The sequence below is a fragment of the Martes martes genome, assembly GCF_963455335.1.
Source record: "Martes martes genome assembly, chromosome: Y".
Lineage (NCBI taxonomy): Eukaryota > Metazoa > Chordata > Mammalia > Carnivora > Mustelidae > Martes > Martes martes.
This window is the reverse complement of record NC_137907.1, coordinates 17,376,101-17,393,210: the sequence shown is the minus strand read 5'-3', so window position 1 is coordinate 17,393,210 and position 17,110 is coordinate 17,376,101. Positions and strand designations below refer to the sequence as shown.

Below are 17,110 nucleotides of genomic sequence, written 5' to 3'. Positions count from 1 at the left end.
CTTTTGCTGTGCAGAAGCTTTATTTTTTATTTTAGAAGATGATGTGAGTATTTTAAGTATAGGTAAGGTTTGGATGCACCATTATAGTCCACATTTTCAAAAACTGTATTGTGAGGCACATTAAGAGCTTTATACGTGTGTGTGTGTGTGTGTGTGTGTATATATTTTTTTTTTTTAGAAAATACTCCTAACAATGCCAAGAGATAGGAACTGTTATTATTCCAGGTATAAGTGAGAGAATAGGATCTCCAGATTTTAAATAATGGCTAAATGTCCTTAGCTAACATACATTTGAGTCAGGAATTCAGCTTAGGCAGTAATAGTTCAGAGTTCCTCATTTAACCAGTTGCTATAATTGAAAATGTGCTATGTGCTAATCATTTTATTTTTTATGTCACAGACCCTAAAGTCAAAGTAATATAAAGAAATTATTAAACATTAGTGTGTTTTTACAACAATAGGGAGAAATGGTTTTGTGTGGAATTAGGCAACAGTAGGGAAAGGATGGCTTCTGGTTTTCCCAATTCAGTGATGTGTTCAGTTTTTTTTCAGTTTTATTACAAATTGCTGAGTAACAAACATTTTTCACCTTTTAATTTTGATAGGGAAGAGATGCTATTCAGCATTTTATTGGCAATCAGTATATTTTGGTACTAGACTAGAACTTTAATATTTCCCTGAAGCACAAGATGGTTTGGTGGATTTATTCGTATATCAGCTGTTTTCTTAAAAAAGAAAGCACAGTTGACCAAAAACTGCTAAGTATAATGAAATTAAATGGGGTTTTAAATCCTAGTTATAAGGACTAATCACATTGTTTGAAGTTGGTCTCTTCTATAATAGGTATATTCTTAAACATTTTAAAAATAGTGGAAAGTTTTATTACTCATGTGATATAACAAAATACCCCAGAGTTTAGCAGCTTAAAACAATAAACATTCATTATCTTATGGTTGCTATGTGAGACTTGAGTGTAGAAAATTCATTTCTAAATGAACTCACAGGATTGTTATTCTTCACTTGTCATCTTGTAGGAGTGTATGTTCTGACCAATGTCCTGAAAAGTGACAGCAAAAGGAAATAATAGTGTCAAAGAATATCTCAGAGCGAAGCCAGTATTTTGGGAATCTAATTTGTGATGTGACATTCCATTACCTTTGCTGTATTATATTTGGTTACAAGCAATTCTTAGGTGCAATTCATACTTAAGGGAGTGACTGCCTAATATAAAAGCAATTTACAAAGAAGTCTATGTGTGTTTTATAGGTAAATTGCTTACTTGAAAGCACTGTGCCCTGACAAGGTGAAGGAGATCCAAACACCTAGCAGAATGGCTCCAGGCATTCATCCTGAATTCATCCTGAATTTCCTCGTTTCAAGGAGAAATTATTCTGCATGCAACTCTTGCTCCTGGGGTCTTGAGCTCAAGCCCCACTTTGGGGTAGTTTACTAAAACAAAACAAAACAAAGAATTTGCTGTGGATTGTAGATTCACCAAATTCCTTGTGTTTTCTTTTATGTACAAATTATTAGACTTTCTTACTGAAATTTAGAGCATCTTGTACTCTAACGATAGTATTAACGAATTCAGATGTTTTTATAGGTAATATTAATGCTAAATGATGATTACAGAATTAACTAAAGGAAAGTAAGACTAGGATCAGGTTACCGTGAGGAAACAGTTTCACAATTTGAAATAAGTAAAGAGAAAGCCTTTATTGACACTCCTTCAAGAGAATGGAGAAATGTGAAAGTAAAATGATGGAGAAAATAACCATGGTAATATTTTTAAGTGTATTTTCTACAGTTTGTTTATTCATCAGAGAATTCAGAAATTGTCACCCAGAAATTAACAAATGTGTTCTTAGAGATTATCAGAAAAATTAGTCACATTAAGAAAAGCAAGTCAATTCCTGGTCTTTAAGCTTATTTACTGGATGTCCTTAAAATACTGAGGAAAAAAGGAAATATTAAAGAGGTACCTTGTAAATTATCATAGGTGGTTCAGGATATGTCCAGTTAATTAATGGTTAAGACAGGATTTTGTTTCCTTTGGAAGAGACCAGATGCTGGGCTTTTCAGTGAAGCACAGGTGTTCAGGGTACTTTTCTTTCCTTTTTTTTTTTTAAACCCTTTTTCTACTTTGCAGATATTTAATTTATTTTATTTTGTTTTACTTATTTTTAGTATAGTTGACACAATGTTATATTCATTTCAGGTGACAAACATCCTGATTTGATAATTCTATTCATTATTCAGGGCTCAGTGTAATAAATATAGTTACCATCTGTCACCATACAAAGTTATTATAGTAGAGGTTATTTTTCCTTGCAGCCTGTCCGCCAGCACCCTCACTGTGTCTTCAGGGAGCAGTCGCGGGTCCCTGGCCTCCAGCCGGGGCTCGCTGGCCTCCAGCCGCGGGTCCTTGAGCTCCGTCAGCTTCACCGACATCTACGGCCTCCCACAGTGCGAGAAACCCGACGCCGAGTGTGGCCAGCTTCTGCGCTTCGATCTCATTCCCTTCGACTCCCTGGGACGAGACGCCCCCTTCTTGGACCCCCCGGTGCCCTCGGGCTTCCACAAGCAGAGGTGCTCCCTGGACACGCCACAGTCCTTGGCCTCCCTGTCCTCCCGCTCCTCCCTGTCCTCTCTGTCTCCCCCGAGCTCGCCCTTGGACACGCCCTTCCTCCCGGCCTCGCGCGACTCGCCCTTGGCCCAGCTGGGGGACGGTTTCGAGGTGCCCGGCCTGGGCACCCTCGACAGACTGCGGGCCCGGGCCTGTGCTTTGGGGGATGAAGACTTGCAGGGCACGGCCTCCCTTCAGCCGCACGGGTTCCCCGGGGATGGGGAAGGACCTCGCGAGCGAGGACCCCAAGCGACCATCACTCCCACGGCTGCCAGTGAGTACTGAGGAGCGCTGCGGGTTTTCTCGTGCCGGGGAAACGGGGGTTTCGGATTTGGGGACGAAATCGCGTGCAGTTGTGTACTTTAAATTTAAGACTATCGATACAATTAGGAAGGCCCAAACCTTGTTTAGTTTGCACAGTACTATTGTCGATGTTTCTGCGTCTGCAAGCTTGCTGAGTGCCTTTTGTGGAAAGATAATTAAAACTGGCAGAGTAGTCTTTCAAAGTAGTATTCCAGGGTGTGTTTACTTGTTGAAAAAAAAAAAGATAGAATCACATGCACAGTGTTTGCTTGTAACCCACCAGAAATTACAAATTCCTTTGTTGTAATTTTGTTCCTTTGGTTTCATTTCTTTATCCTTGCTCCTTGGAATTTTCAAGGACTTAATTCTATCAAATACAATATCCCACAAAGTGTAGTTTTAGAATGATGTGACAGTAAACATTAGTAATTTATGTCAAATCACTTTGGTGATCTTCAAATCCCTGCCCAATTATCTATTAATTGTGTGTCTTTGATCTTTTTTTTTTTTTTAAAAAGATACTATTTCTCAGACAGAGTGATAGAGCCTGAGAAGGTAGAGCGCAGTCAGAGGGAGAGAGAGAAGCAGGCTTTCCATTGATCAGGGAGCTCCATGCGGGGCTTTATCCCAGGACCCTCTGATCATGACCTGAGCTGAGCCATATGCTTAACCAACTGAGTCACCCAGGCTCCCCAGAGTTAATCTTTGTGGTCCTTTAAATTCACCACCATTCTTATATGACTTACATATACCATAGCCGTCCCTGTTAGTAGTTACATATTTAATTGGATGCCAGTTATGTTTCTGAGATGGTTCCTTGGTTATTTGGCATCTCCATTATCATGTTACCTCTCCATGTTCCCAGATTTTCCTCATATATAACTCCAGTATCCATGGTTACAGGGTTTCTTTGAGTGATATGTACATGAAAATTTCATTCACTTTTTTTTAAAAACAAAGATACACTTTTCCGTTTGCATTCATTGCCTAAGTTTTTTTTTTCTTTTTCTTTTTCTTTCTTTTGTTCCCCATGCCTGCTTTCCTCCAAAGGCTGACATATAGGAGTTTTAATGTGATTATACAGAAAGTCAACAAAAAAGTTAGGGCCTCTTTGGGCCAGGTGAAAGAGGATGGGAAGTGGAGAGCTGTCTTAATTTCTAATTCTGACTTATTTTTCCTTCCTACTTGTTGGTTGATTTTGTAATAGTTCAAACTTGGTAAAAGGGACTTACTTGCCTGTGTTAAGATTTCCCTTGGTGGAAACTTGAATGAGAATATCCTTTAACTTGGATCCTTATAAACTCAACAACAATTAATTCAGTGAATGAATGGTGGAGGGTGCTCACAGAGAAGTGGGTTGGGTAACCAGCTTCAAGTATGCACACAAGGTGACTTCCCGCTTTCTTAGATGCCCATAGGAAACTAGACCCTAGAGTTACTGTAGCTTCATAAGTTTTCCAAGGATCTTAGTTCTGTTTGTGTTATGCTACATCTCATTTATGATGCCCAAAGTCATGTAGTTTTCTCCAACTTTCCAGTCTTTCTAGGAATATTACAGTCTAAGTTTGAACTCAAGCAACATACAGTTTTAACAAGGTAAAACTTAAAATTGCCTAAGCTCTATGAATAATTTCTTCCACTGTGTTTTAAATCAATCTGAGGAGGCTGAAAGTTGGATACGGGAGTGAAGGAATAGACTGTAAGCTTTAAAATATTTTACATTTAAGAATAGAGCTACCCTACGACCCAGCAATTGCACTACTGGGTATTTACCCCAAGGATACAGATGTAGTGATAAGAAGGGCCATATGCACCCCAGTGTTCACAGTAGCAATGTCCACAATAGCTAAACTGTGGAAGGAGCCAAGATGTCCTTCAACAGGTGAATGGATAAAGTTGTGGTCCATATAATACTCAGCCATCAGAAGGAATGAATACCTTCTGATGGAACTGGAGGGGTTATGTTAAAGACAATTATCATATGTGGAGTATAAGCAATGCACAGAGGACTGTAGAGGCAAGGAGGGAAATCCAAACAGGGAGAAATCAGAGAGGTTGATGAACCATGAAAGACTATGGACACCAAGAAACAATCTGGGGGTTTCAGAGGGGAAGGGGATGGGGGGAGGGGTTAACAGGGCGATGGGAATTAAGGAGAACATATGTTGTGATGAGTGCTGGGTGTTATACTTAACTATTGAATCATTGAACACTACATCAAAAACTAATGGTGTACTATACAGTGGCTAACTAAACATAATAAAAAAAATACTTTGCTTTTTTACTAAGGTTTTTATCTTCCTGTGATTTTAAAAGCCAATATTGTGATGATTTTGAAATCCTTTTCTAGTTTCATTTGCCATTGGAATTTGCTAATCTGAATCCATAAAAACTTGGACTTTGTTCATCTATTAACATATTTATTACATTTATGCTGTATTTGAGTTCTGCAGTTTCTCACTTTGTGCTTTGTGTGTGCATGTGTCTGTGTCTCTTTCCTTATGCAGCTGGACATAAATGTTCACTGTAAGTGACCTTGGAGTTCTCCTTCACCTTGTTGGTCAGACCGTAGGCACATTTTTGTGCAATGAATCTGTATTTGGGATGGGAGGGGTGTGGCCAAAAAAAGGCTTATCTTATATTGTACTTTAATGTAGCTCAGTAGTTACCATTATTATTATTATTTTGCATTAATGTGTGTAACACTAGAGTTGGTTAATATTTTTATAAAAGCTTGATGTATTTATTTCTCTATTTTTTCCAGACTTTACTGGCTTTTATTATTTTAATATTCCAGCTGGCAGATTTGCCTATAATGTGATTCTCATTGTATTTTCTTCCTTTATGTCAAACAGTTTTGTTCTTCTTGATGTCTCAGTTTCTTTCTGTCTTTGATGATAGCAAAGGTCAGAGATCTTGCAAAATAAATGTTTGGGACATTTCTTACTTCATTGACATTGCTTCCCATGATTAATCTTGTTGCTTTGAAGGTTGAAAGGGTTGCTGGGATCTGCCCCTGTGCTCTTCCCTCCTGAGGATACTGCCCATTTTGTCAGTTATGTGATGTTACTTTGTTTCATTGTGCTATTTCCTTAAAGTAACATAAGGCCATATCCTAAAGTAACATTGGAGCCATGCTGTGAGTATCAGGGCTGGGAATGAAAATTATGAGCAGTTTTGTTTGTTGGGGATACATGCAGCAAACCGAGGAGTCTGTAATTCAGAGCCTGGGATTTGGGATCCCTTCCTGTGGCAAGGGTGATGAGCAGAGCTTCAGGAATCTGATGTATACATTGGGAGTTGGTGTCTCTGGCTACCCCAGAATGGGGCTAACTTCTGTCCTTGACTGGGAAGGAATTGCTAGTATCTTAGGGCCAGTGCTGCAGACCTTTGGAAGGTCAACTTTTGCCTGCAGTTGATCCTCAGACCAGAGGCCGTATAGGACCAAAAGTGTTGTCTGCTGTTCAAAATATTTGGATTTAATCAGTGTGAATAATAATTTGACTGAAAAGAGGCATGGTCATTGGGAGACAGCCACTTCCCTTGCTTAAGGGTTGCAGAGATGTCCATATTTGCAATTTATAGAGCTAACATAATAAAAAACACAAGGATAGCAGAGAGACGAGCATTTTTGACAAGAGCTATCATACTATCAGTAGTTGTCATTTTTGAGCTTAATATTTCAATTCTTTTAGTTAAGCATGCCTCTCTATAAAATGTATGTACATCTTCACATTTATCATAGGAAGATTATTTTCCTTTATTTTTCCTTTCCTTTCCATTTTTTCCTTTATTACATAATAAAAATATAGAATATTATAGAAACAATAGCTGAATTACTGAGAGGAAAAGTTTCAGTGTTTGTCTTTATAAACTGGCCTGTAAATAATATCCTAACCATGAATAAGCAATTCTGGCTCCAGACCTACTGGGGAAAAATACTGCAGTTAGAAACCAAAGTATGTGAGTCCCATAGGTACTTTCTTTGTGATGCATCGAGTGCAATTGCTGTTGTAATTTGGATAACATTTCTTACTCTTCTTCTTTTTTTAAAGATTTTATTTATTTATTTGACAGAGAGAGAGAGATCACAAGTAGGCAGAGAGACAGGCAGAGAGAGAGGGGGAAGCAGACACCCTGCAGAGCAGAGAGCCCGATGTGGGGCTCAATCCCAGGACCCTGGGATCATGACCTGAGCCAAAGGCAGAAGCTTAACCCACTGAGCCACCTAGGTGCGTCTGGGGTAACATTTCTTTCTGGGCCTTTCAGATAGGACTTCAAAGAGTGGGAAGGGGCTTCCCACCATCATCTTATGTTCTGTGTGCTCATTAAGGAGGTGAAAAGAGCGTTATTTATTTGTTTATTTATTTTTAAGGATTTTATTTATTTATTTGACAGACAGAGATCACAAGTAGGCAGAGAGGCAGGCAGAGAGAGAGGAGGAAGCAGGCTTCCTGCTGAGCAGAGAACCTGATGCAGGGCTTGATCCCAGGGTCCTGGGATCATGACCTGAGCCGAAGGCAGAGGCTTTAACCCACTGAGCCACCCAGGCACCCCAGAAAAGAGCTTTATGATACCAAATATTTTCCCCAAACAGCTTACAGCTTTTAAAGAAACAGTCAGAAGTATACTTCAATTTTCAGTAGCTAAAAAAATTCAGTGCAGCAAGGTGCATGGGTAGGTCAGACAGTTAGCCTCCCAGTGTTGATTTCAGCTCAGGTCATGATCTTGGGGTTATGAGGTTGAGTCCTGCATCAGGCTCTGCACGCAGCATGGAGCCTGCTTAAGATTTTCTTTCTTTCCTTCTGCTCTTCCCTGCTTGCACAGTCTTGTAATAAAACAAATGAGTGCAGCTAATTTAAACATACACATGTATATATAAGGTCTGTGTATAAAATGGCGTGTCTTTGGAACACTTAGTAAGTCTGTATGTGCCCTAACATAGGGTGTTCATTTCTTGGCATCATGGTCCCTGGCCCCCCGTGCTGTCACCTCCTGACCCCAGGTGTGTCTTTTGTTTATAGCAGTGACTCTTCAAGAAGACAGTGCCAGGAGGCTGGAGAGGAGAGTGCGCCAAGTGTCCGCATGCCTGTCGGATTATTCGCTAGCAAGCAATAGCGGGGTATTTGAGCCCCTGAACAAAAGGTTAGAAGCTGATCTCCTTCCTCAGCCAACTTCCCACAGTGTTACTGTCAGGCACAAGATGTATGTGTACGGGGACTTGTGCAGTGTCGCAAATGTGTGTCTCTAAGGCTAGCATCTTCTCTGGGCTTTTCTCCACTTTCGTAAGTTGGGCCTTAGCAACCCGCCGAGAAAAGTCCTCTGGCTTCTGTGTGGCAGCTGGAGGATGGCCCTCCTTCCGTGGCTCAAGCATGACTTCCTCCTGCCGGGTGCTGGTCAGCTGGAGGCCCAAGCCCATGCTAGCTGGAAAAGGAGAGCCAGTGGATAAGAGAGACCTGCCCTTCTAGAAAGGGCATTTGTTAGAAATGAATGTTCTCCCTCCCTCCTTCTCCTCTTTCCTAAGCTAGAAGAATCCTTTCGTAATGACAGAGCCTCTTGGGATTCTGGGCTGTGTTTTGATTTGACATGTTTGACATCATTGTTTCCTTCCCGGTGTCTGTCACACATTTTACTTGTCACAGATGGTGTAAGAGTTAGTTCGGAAGTGTGCCCTGAGTAGCACCTGTGGTTTGGAGCGGTATCCCGAGCTAGTTTGCTCAAAGACAACAGCACTTTGTAGGCGGGTCCCCACGGAGGTATGTCGTGGGCCTGCTGTGTCCTTTCAGTCAGAATTAGAGGTCATTTAAGTCACAGCGTAAGAAAGCCCCTGGTGGTAAGAAGCACCCAGAGCACCAGAGAGCTTTTGGTGAGCCTGTGGTCACCTGTGCGCTGGGCGGTAATGCCAGGGATCCTCCGCTTTGTTTAGGAGTGAAGATGCTGATGAGTCTGTGCTTGGAGATGCCTGTGGGAATGAAGGGCCCCAGATCCACGTGGGATTCTTGTGAGTACAGGACCCTCCTCCCCTGTAGACTTAGAAGGAATCTGTAGACTTGCGTCCACCCAGTAACCTGCACTTTCAGGCCGGGATGGATGCGGGGACCCTCACTGTCTGGCCGGTGCTCCCAGCCTGGCCTGCTTCAGTAGCTCCTGAGAGGGGACAGAGGTGATGGGAAGGACGGCTAGGCTGGAGCGGCTCCATGGCTGTCCTCCAACACTGAATGTTGTGGCCCCCACCATGGGGCCAGGCTCCTGGGGCTGTAAGCGGGGGGCACGGGATGCTTGGAGAAGTGATCACACATTCTGCCTGGAGTTTCTTGTCTATTGCAGCAGAGTGGGAGGCCCTTCCCCTTGTGACCGGATTGAGAAACCTGGTGGTCTGCAACACAGAGGTTTTCTGGTTCTAATCACAGTAATCCGTAATGTCCCGCACGACTTTGTTTTGCTCACTCTTACTATTCCAGTCAAGGTTCCTTGATGATGGCACCATTGCTATCGGGAATGTGTCATTCTGTGCTGTGGGGGCTGACCTGTGTTCTGTAGGATTTTGAGGAGCATCCCTGGTCCCCACTCCATAGGGACCAATAACACATAACTGCCATCTGCACCCAGTCAGGGTCGTCAGAGTGTCTCCAGACGTTTCACATGTCCTGGGCACATGAGGGTTAAAGGCATCCTCAGCAGAGGGCTGCTGCTGTACGTGAGTCACCAGGAGGTTTCCACTATGGGGAATGTGCAGCCTATGAGGTTCTATTTCATTTTCTAGGCTCGACAGTGCCAGTGGATGTCTTCTTGTGAACTTGTTCCAACTAAAGAATTTTGCTAAACTGGTCATGAAGAAAGACTGCAAAATGTAAGATGGCTTGTTGGCAGTATTTTGGTTTGGGGACCCGGCAAATAGCTCCAACCAGGGATGGCAGCTCCTGGGCAGTCTTCACACAATCCTGCTCACTCACCTGTTCTCCTCAGCGGTTTGGGGAGGGAAAAGACTGTTTGGAACCTGAATTCCAAAGTTTATTCCTAATAAGATACCAGGCAATGTCTGAAATAGAAAGGGTTATAAGTTTTAAAAAGAGTAGTTCTTATTTGATGCAGATGAAGTTCATGGAGCCAGACTGGTAATGTGCTGCAGTGATGCTAAGTAGCAGCATTTTGGTTTAGAATGTCCATCCTGCCCTTGGGGTGGGTCATGTGTTAACGCCCAGGTCTGTGATGCTGCAAAGTGAATGGAAAGGCTTCTGGCCAGGACTTTGGGCTCTTCTCTGAGTGAAGAAGGAAATATGTGTTGTTGCCATTGGAAGATTTGACCTCTGGGAGCCCCGTGGCCCGGGATGGCTGCACAGTGGGGCCCCTCACTCGGCTGCAGAGTGTACTGCTCATGGTCTTCTTGAGCCCAAGGGTGCAGGCCCTTCCAGGAGTTTTTAAAGCTTGTCTTCAAAGCGGTTGTCAGTGGCCTCAGGCTCACCCTGGGATTTTGCCCACCCTCATGGTATACTTCGCAGCTGGTGTTTGTGCTTCTCGTTTGTTCTGTGCTGGGGGTGGACAGAGCAGGAAACCCAGGCTGGTGTGAGCAGTCTTGGAGGCCAGGCACGTGGAGCTTGAAGAGGGAGACAGGAGGCCGTGGAGAGATCAGTGCAGGTGGCTTCCCCAAAAGCTGGAGAAAGCAGGACCTCTGTTTGACTCCTTCCAAAGTCGTAGCTACTGACGTGTAAGCCTTTCTCTTCGTGAGCGTTTCTCCCCCTGGTCTCAGGGGGCACGTCAGTTCTTTGGGCTTACTCTTTGTTGAGAAAAGGACCTTTTCCAAAAGACTTTAAAATTCTGCCCTTGGCATCAGAACAGGGAATGCGTATACACATACATGAAGTTTGTGCATTTTATCACACAGATCTGTCAGGAAGTGTCACGTCTCTGTTTTTCCTTCCCTCTCTCTGGTTCCAGACACATCCGAGTCTATCTGCCTCCGATCGACTCTGGCACCCCGAACACTTACTGCTCTAAGGCTCTGGAATTCCAGGCCCCCCTGGTATTTAATGAAATCTTCAGAATCCCTGTGCATTCAAGCATGTTGACGTTGAAGTCACTCCAGTTGTATGTGTGTGCAGTGACTCAGCAGCTGCAGGAGGAACTGCTGGTATGTCCTTCCCTATTCCCCATGCTCCCATCATTTTTTGATCTTTACTGCTCTCTCCTTCCTTTCTTTCTGTTCAGTCTGTCTTAATCTGTGTCCCACCCCCTCTCTTCTAGTCTTTCTGCCTTTTATTGTCATTTATTTTTTCTTTTCACACCAATCTTTTGCTTCCTTCCTTCTTCTCTTTCTTCCTTCCTTCCTTTCTTTTTTTCTCTCTTTCGTCTGTACTCCTTATCTTTGTACCTGTCTCTATCTTCTTTCTCTATCTCTGTCCCTTCATTTCTTCCCTTTCTCCCCTCCTTCTTTTTTACTGTGGTGTGTTGTTCAGAAATTATCATAACATTAAGTGATCTTTGTATGTGGAAGAACAGAAGTGGATGATAAAAATATTTATCTTACCAAGTGCATTGTACTTTAAATAATATAAATATAAACATATCAACTAATACTTATAAAACTTCTATATTTATTCCCATTTTCAGTTGAGAAAACTGACTAGGGTTGGCAGATTTGGCAAATGTAGGATTTGTAGGCAGTAGAATTAGATGGTGAAGTTCAGCCAGCCCTCTCTTGTTTCCAAAATCTCCCAAGTGATTCTGCAGCTCATCAGTGGGCGGACCCTGAGCCTGACCTCCCCTCCCCCAGGTTGTCCCACTTTCTGCCCCTGTCCCCCTCCAGGCACCTCCCCACGGGGCAGAAGCAGTGGTCCAGGAGCCTCCCTCAAGGATACCCTCTGTTACCACTTTCATTTCACTGCAGTCCTTTGGAGAGCAATGACACATTGTGCCTTTCCGGTTACAAGGTTACAATCGAAGGGCAACCCTGATGTTTCATGAGATTCCCCTTGGTTGTTAAGGTGAAATCATTCTGCTTTTTTTTTTAAACACCCGTGCAGGGCATTGCTCAGATCAGCCTGGCCGACTACGACAGGTCCAGCGAAATGCACCTGCGCTGGTACGCAGTGCAGGTATTCAGCAGCTGTGGGCCGCCAAGGGCGAGGGAGAGTGAGCGGCGGGGGGTTGCTGCTGGGGACCCGGCACAAGCCACCGCCACCGGAAAGATGGTACGTGTGCGCACTTTTCGTGCTGCGGGCACCCACTGTCACAGGGGCTTCGTCTCTCACGAGTGTCTCTGCGCGCTTAGCGTGGGAGCACAGCGGTGCCCAAGATGCAGGTTCAGGGGAAGGCACGGGAGTAGGAGGTTTCGGTCCGTATGGCCGTTCATGACCGTGGCTTTAATGTAGACGAGCTAGTGATGGGGGGTGACGCATTGGTGGTTTTAAAATTTGAGCCCTCAGAGCTGCAGAGGTGGCCCGGCCCTGTCCCACTGGCGCAGTGGGTGCTCCTTGTTCCTGGAGAGTCGAGGAGGGCGGCCAGCCAGGGCGCAGGCGCTGACCTTTTGCCGCCCCTTTCCTACCCGCTGCAGGACGCGGTGACAGCGCTGCTGGCCAGAACCACAGCCCAGCTGCAGGCCGTGGAGCGCGAGCTGGCCGAGGAGCGGGTGAAGCTGGAGTGCAGGGAGGATGAGATACTCGAGATGGGGCGGAAGGAGGAGCTGGCTGAGGCCGTGTCTGAGAGGTAGGGCAAGACACACCCCTTTTGCACGTCTGGAATATGAAGAATACTTTTTGGGGCCCATAGGGCCCAGTGCTAGGAAGCTGTGCCCTGGCAGAGGAATTTGGTATGGGTGGCTTTCTCTTCTGCACCTCTGTATAATGTGCTGGACACACCTAAAAGTCTGGATGCTCACGGGGAGTTTTATACAGCTCCAGAGGAAGCAGTGCCTTTATCTCTGTTCCCTAGCTCCCCATGCATTCTTTTCATCTTTTCCAACTATTGTGGAATGGTTCTGGAATTGTAGTAGTGACTACTAGCAATTCAGCTCTGCCTGGATTGATATAAGGTCCCTTTAAGTTGTTTTGAAATGATTTTGGAGGTCTCATCTTCCTACATTAGGGTTAGTCGTCTTTGGTAGAGTCACAGAATTATACCACCTTCAGTACAATTCAATTTGGGCAATTTCATCACATCAGAAAGAAACCTCACCCTCATAATAGCCGTTACCCTGGCTCTGACCACTGCCTATCTCCTGCTATCTGCATGGATTGGCCTGTTCTGGACATATTACCTAAAGTCATGCACTCTTCATTTACTTTTGTCTGATCCCTTCTGGAGGCACCTTGGTACTGCTCTACTTCTACATTTTCCGCGAAGAGTGTCCCATTTCTAAAGCTTCCTGGTGCTTCTGAATAGCTTTGTTTGAATTTACTACAGGGAGGGAAAGTGCATGGCCGAGGGCTAGAGTGTGGTATTCAGAGGCTGGTGGGAAGCTGGGGGGGGGGGGGGTGGGGGAGGCTGGGAGGGAGGGCTCAGGGTGCTGACCTTGGGTGCTAGAGACACACAGGCCCTCTTACTGAAAGGCCTCGTCGTGTCGTGTCCCCTAGAAAACAGGCCCTTTGACCTGATGGGAAGAGTGCCTGTGTGCAACTACCGACAGCGCGTAGGTCTCGCTGGGTGCCTCTGGGGCAGGGCACCTGGTCCTGTGATGTGCTTTTTCCCCAGTTTTGTAAGAAACAGTATCTCTTGTTTTTGTGACACGTCTGTTCTGGTGAGGGGTTTTTACCAAATTCAACGGTGGTTACACAGAATGTTTTATGTATGGGATGGGGAGGAAGGGAAAGATCCACAAAATGCAAAACAAACAGGAAATCCTGGAGAGCTGTTACCATCAGTTCACTCACCCCACATTAGTAAAATTCATGGGAAAATTCCTGATAAAGGCCAGAGGGCAGGGAGGACTGAGGAAGTCGGGGAAGAACAGAGGAAGGGGAAGAAAGCCACCTTGACCCACACGCTGAGGGCTTCTGCAACATCTGCCTGCAGGAGCTGGCAGGCCGACTTGGTGGACAGCGGCTGCAGCAGCTGTGCCCGGACCAGCCCCCTGCACCTGGAGCCCTACTGCGTGGCCGGCGACCCCCTCCACGGACATGCATTTGCTGGCCAGGCCGACCCTTACAGCCCCGAGAAACTTCAGCCCCCACCTCTGAAGGTGAGTGGAAAGGCTCAGGGGTCTTCTGGGTCCCCCCGATGGTCTGCCGCCCAGCCCCGGGCACGGCCCTGGAAGGAGGGCGTGTGTCCCCCCTCTCCCTGCCACGAAATGGGAGGGGATGGGTGGAGGAGATGGACGAGATGAAGCTGATAGGCTCCGTCCGACGTGAGAGCAGAACGCTGTGGCTTACCTGCAGGCTCTCCCTGTGACAGTGGCTGTGGGGGTGGTGTGGTGTGAGATGGACCTGTTGGATCCTGGGGCTGTACCCAAGGGGGCATTTCGCAGAGAGCCGAGGGAGAGAAGTAGCCCTAGGAGTTTGTGTTTTGCTTTATTTCTCTTGATTTACGAGGCATATCCAGAAAGATATTCTTAATAGCCAGTGTCCGAGAAATTACTGCCTATGTTCTCCTCAAGGATTTTGATAGTTTCATGTCTTACATTGACGTCTTCATCCATTTTGAATTTACTTTTGTCTAGGTATAACTCTAAAATGACTGCCACTGATCAATTGTACATGAAGAAGTTACTATCAGGACATGTTATACACAGAAAGTTACACATAAAAAAGACATATATAATGAAAGAAGGATGTTTCTCATTTCCCTTAATCTTTTTTTTTGAACTTTGCTTTGGTATTGTATTTCTGAAATTCCACATGAGTGAAATCATATGATGTTTCTCTTTCTCTGATGTATTTTGCTCAGCCTAATACACTCTGACTCCATTCATGGCATTACACATGGCAAGAATATCACATCTTATTCATCTATTGGTGAGCACTTGGACTCTTTCCATAGTTTGGCTATTATTCATAATCCTGCTATAAACATCAGGGTGCATGTGTCCCTTTGAAACAGTATTTTCTCTCCATTCACTAAATACCTAGAAGTGTAATTGCTGGATTGTACAATAGTTCTATTTTTAGAACTATTTGGAGGAATCTCCATTCTGTTTTATAGAGTGGCTGTAACTGCTTGCATTCCCACCAATGCTGTAAGACAGTTTCCTTTTCTGTATACTCACCAACACTTGTTTCCTGTGTTGTTAATTTCAGCCATTCTGACAAGTGTGATGTGGTATCTCATTTGATTTGCATTTCCATTATGATAACTGATGTTGAACATCTCGTCATCTGTCTTTTGGCCATCCAGATGTCTTCTTTGGAAAAATAACTCTTCATGTCCTCTGCCCATTTCTTTTCTTTTTTTAAATTCAGTTTAGTTAACATGTAGTGTATTATTAGTTTCAGAGATAGAGTTTAGTGATTCATCACTTGTATGTAACATCTAGTGCTCCTTCCATCATGACCCCTCATTAATGCCCATCACCCAGTTACCCCATCCTGCCTCCCCTCTAGCAACCCTCAGTTTGTTTCCTATAGTTAGAGTCTTTTGTGATTTGCCTCCATCTTTGTTTTTATCTTATTTTTTCATCTGTGTTGTTTCTTAAATTCCGTATGTGAATGAATCCTTTGGTATTTGTCTTTCTCTGACTGACTGACTTATTTCACTTAACATAATACCCTCTTGTTCCACCCATGTTATTCCAAATGGCAACATTTCATTGTTTTGATAACTGAGTAATATTCCATTGTATGTGTGTGTTTGTGTGTCTGTATGCACACCATTTTTCTGTTGTTGGACATCTGGGCTCTTTCCATAGTTTGGCTATTGGGGACATTGCTGCTGTAAACATTGGGGTGCACTTGCCCCTTTGGATCACTACATTTGTATCTTTGTATTATTACCCAGTAGTGTGATTGCTGCATCATAGGTTGGCTCTATTTCTAACTTTTTGGAAACCTCCACACTGTTTTCCAAAGTGGCCGCACCAGCTTGCATTCCCAACAACAGTGTAACAGGATTCCCCTTTCTCCACATCCGTGCCATTATTTGTTGTTTCGTGTCTTGTTCATTTTAGCCATTCCAGTTGGTGTGAGTGGGATCTCAGTGTCATCTTGATCTGATTTCCCTGGTGCTAAGTGATATTCAGCATTTTTTCATGTGTCTGTGGGCCTTTTGTCTCTCTTCTCTGGAGAAATTTCCTTTCATATTTTCTATTTCTTGACTAGATTTTTTGTTTTCTTGGGTGTTGAGTTTGATAAGTTCTTTATGGACTTCAGATACTAGCCCTTTATCTGTATGTCATTTGTGAATATCATCTCCCATTCGTAGGCTGACTTTTAATTTTGTTGACTGTTTCTTTTCCTGTACAAAAACCTTCTTCCCTTTCTTTCTTCTTTCTTTCTTTCTTTCTTTATTATTTTTTAAGTTTCTTTTCAGTGTTACAGTATTCATTGTTCAAAAACCTTTTTCTTGATGAACTCTCAATAGTTCGTTTTTGCTTTTGTTTCTCTTGCCTTCTTTGTCAAGAAGATACTGAGGCTGAGGCCAAAGAAGGTGCTGCCTGTATTTTCCTCTAGGATGTTGGTGGATTCCTGTCTTACATTTAGGTCTTTCATCTATTTTGGGTTATCCTTGTAAGGCAATGGTCAAGTTTCATTCTTCCGCATGTAGCTGTCCATTTTTCTCAGCACCATTTGTTGAAGAGACTGTCTTTTTTCCCATTGGACATTCTCTTCTGCTTTGTTGAAGATTGGTTGACTGTAGAGTTGAGGGTTTATTTCTGTGTTCTTTTTTCTGTATCCCATTGCTCAATGTGTATGTGTTTGTGCCAATACCATACTGTCTTGATTATCACAGCTTTGTCATACAGCTTGAATTCTGTGATTTTGATGCTTCCAGCTTTAGTTTTCTTTTTCGACATTCCTTGGGCTATTTGGGGTCTTTTCTAGTTCCATACGAATTTTAAGCCAGCTCTGTGAAAAATATTGAAGATACTTTTGATGGTGATGGCACTGAATGCGTACATTGCTCTAGGTGGCATAGACATTTAAACTATATTAGTTCTTCCAATCCCTGAGCATGGAATGTTTTTCCATTCTCTGCATTTTCCTCACTTTCTTTCATGAGTGTTCTACAGTTTTCTGAATATTCATTCTTTGCCTC

The 17,110-nt window shown here is 43.7% G+C and overlaps 1 protein-coding gene across 1 annotated transcript in view; it reads left to right on the top strand.

Annotated features, from left to right (window-relative positions):
• The window catches only part of WWC3 (WWC family member 3), a 184,534-nt gene that overhangs the window by 136,475 nt on the left and 30,949 nt on the right, over positions 1–17,110 (top strand). Inside the window, exons 11-18 of the mRNA XM_080795962.1 lie at positions 2,335–2,900; positions 7,954–8,074; positions 8,856–8,930; positions 9,693–9,779; positions 10,865–11,057; positions 11,950–12,117; positions 12,480–12,631; positions 13,937–14,102. Coding sequence (XP_080652088.1) covers positions 2,335–2,900; positions 7,954–8,074; positions 8,856–8,930; positions 9,693–9,779; positions 10,865–11,057; positions 11,950–12,117; positions 12,480–12,631; positions 13,937–14,102 — 1,528 coding nt within the window. The remainder of the gene's footprint in view (positions 1–2,334; positions 2,901–7,953; positions 8,075–8,855; positions 8,931–9,692; positions 9,780–10,864; positions 11,058–11,949; positions 12,118–12,479; positions 12,632–13,936; positions 14,103–17,110) is intronic.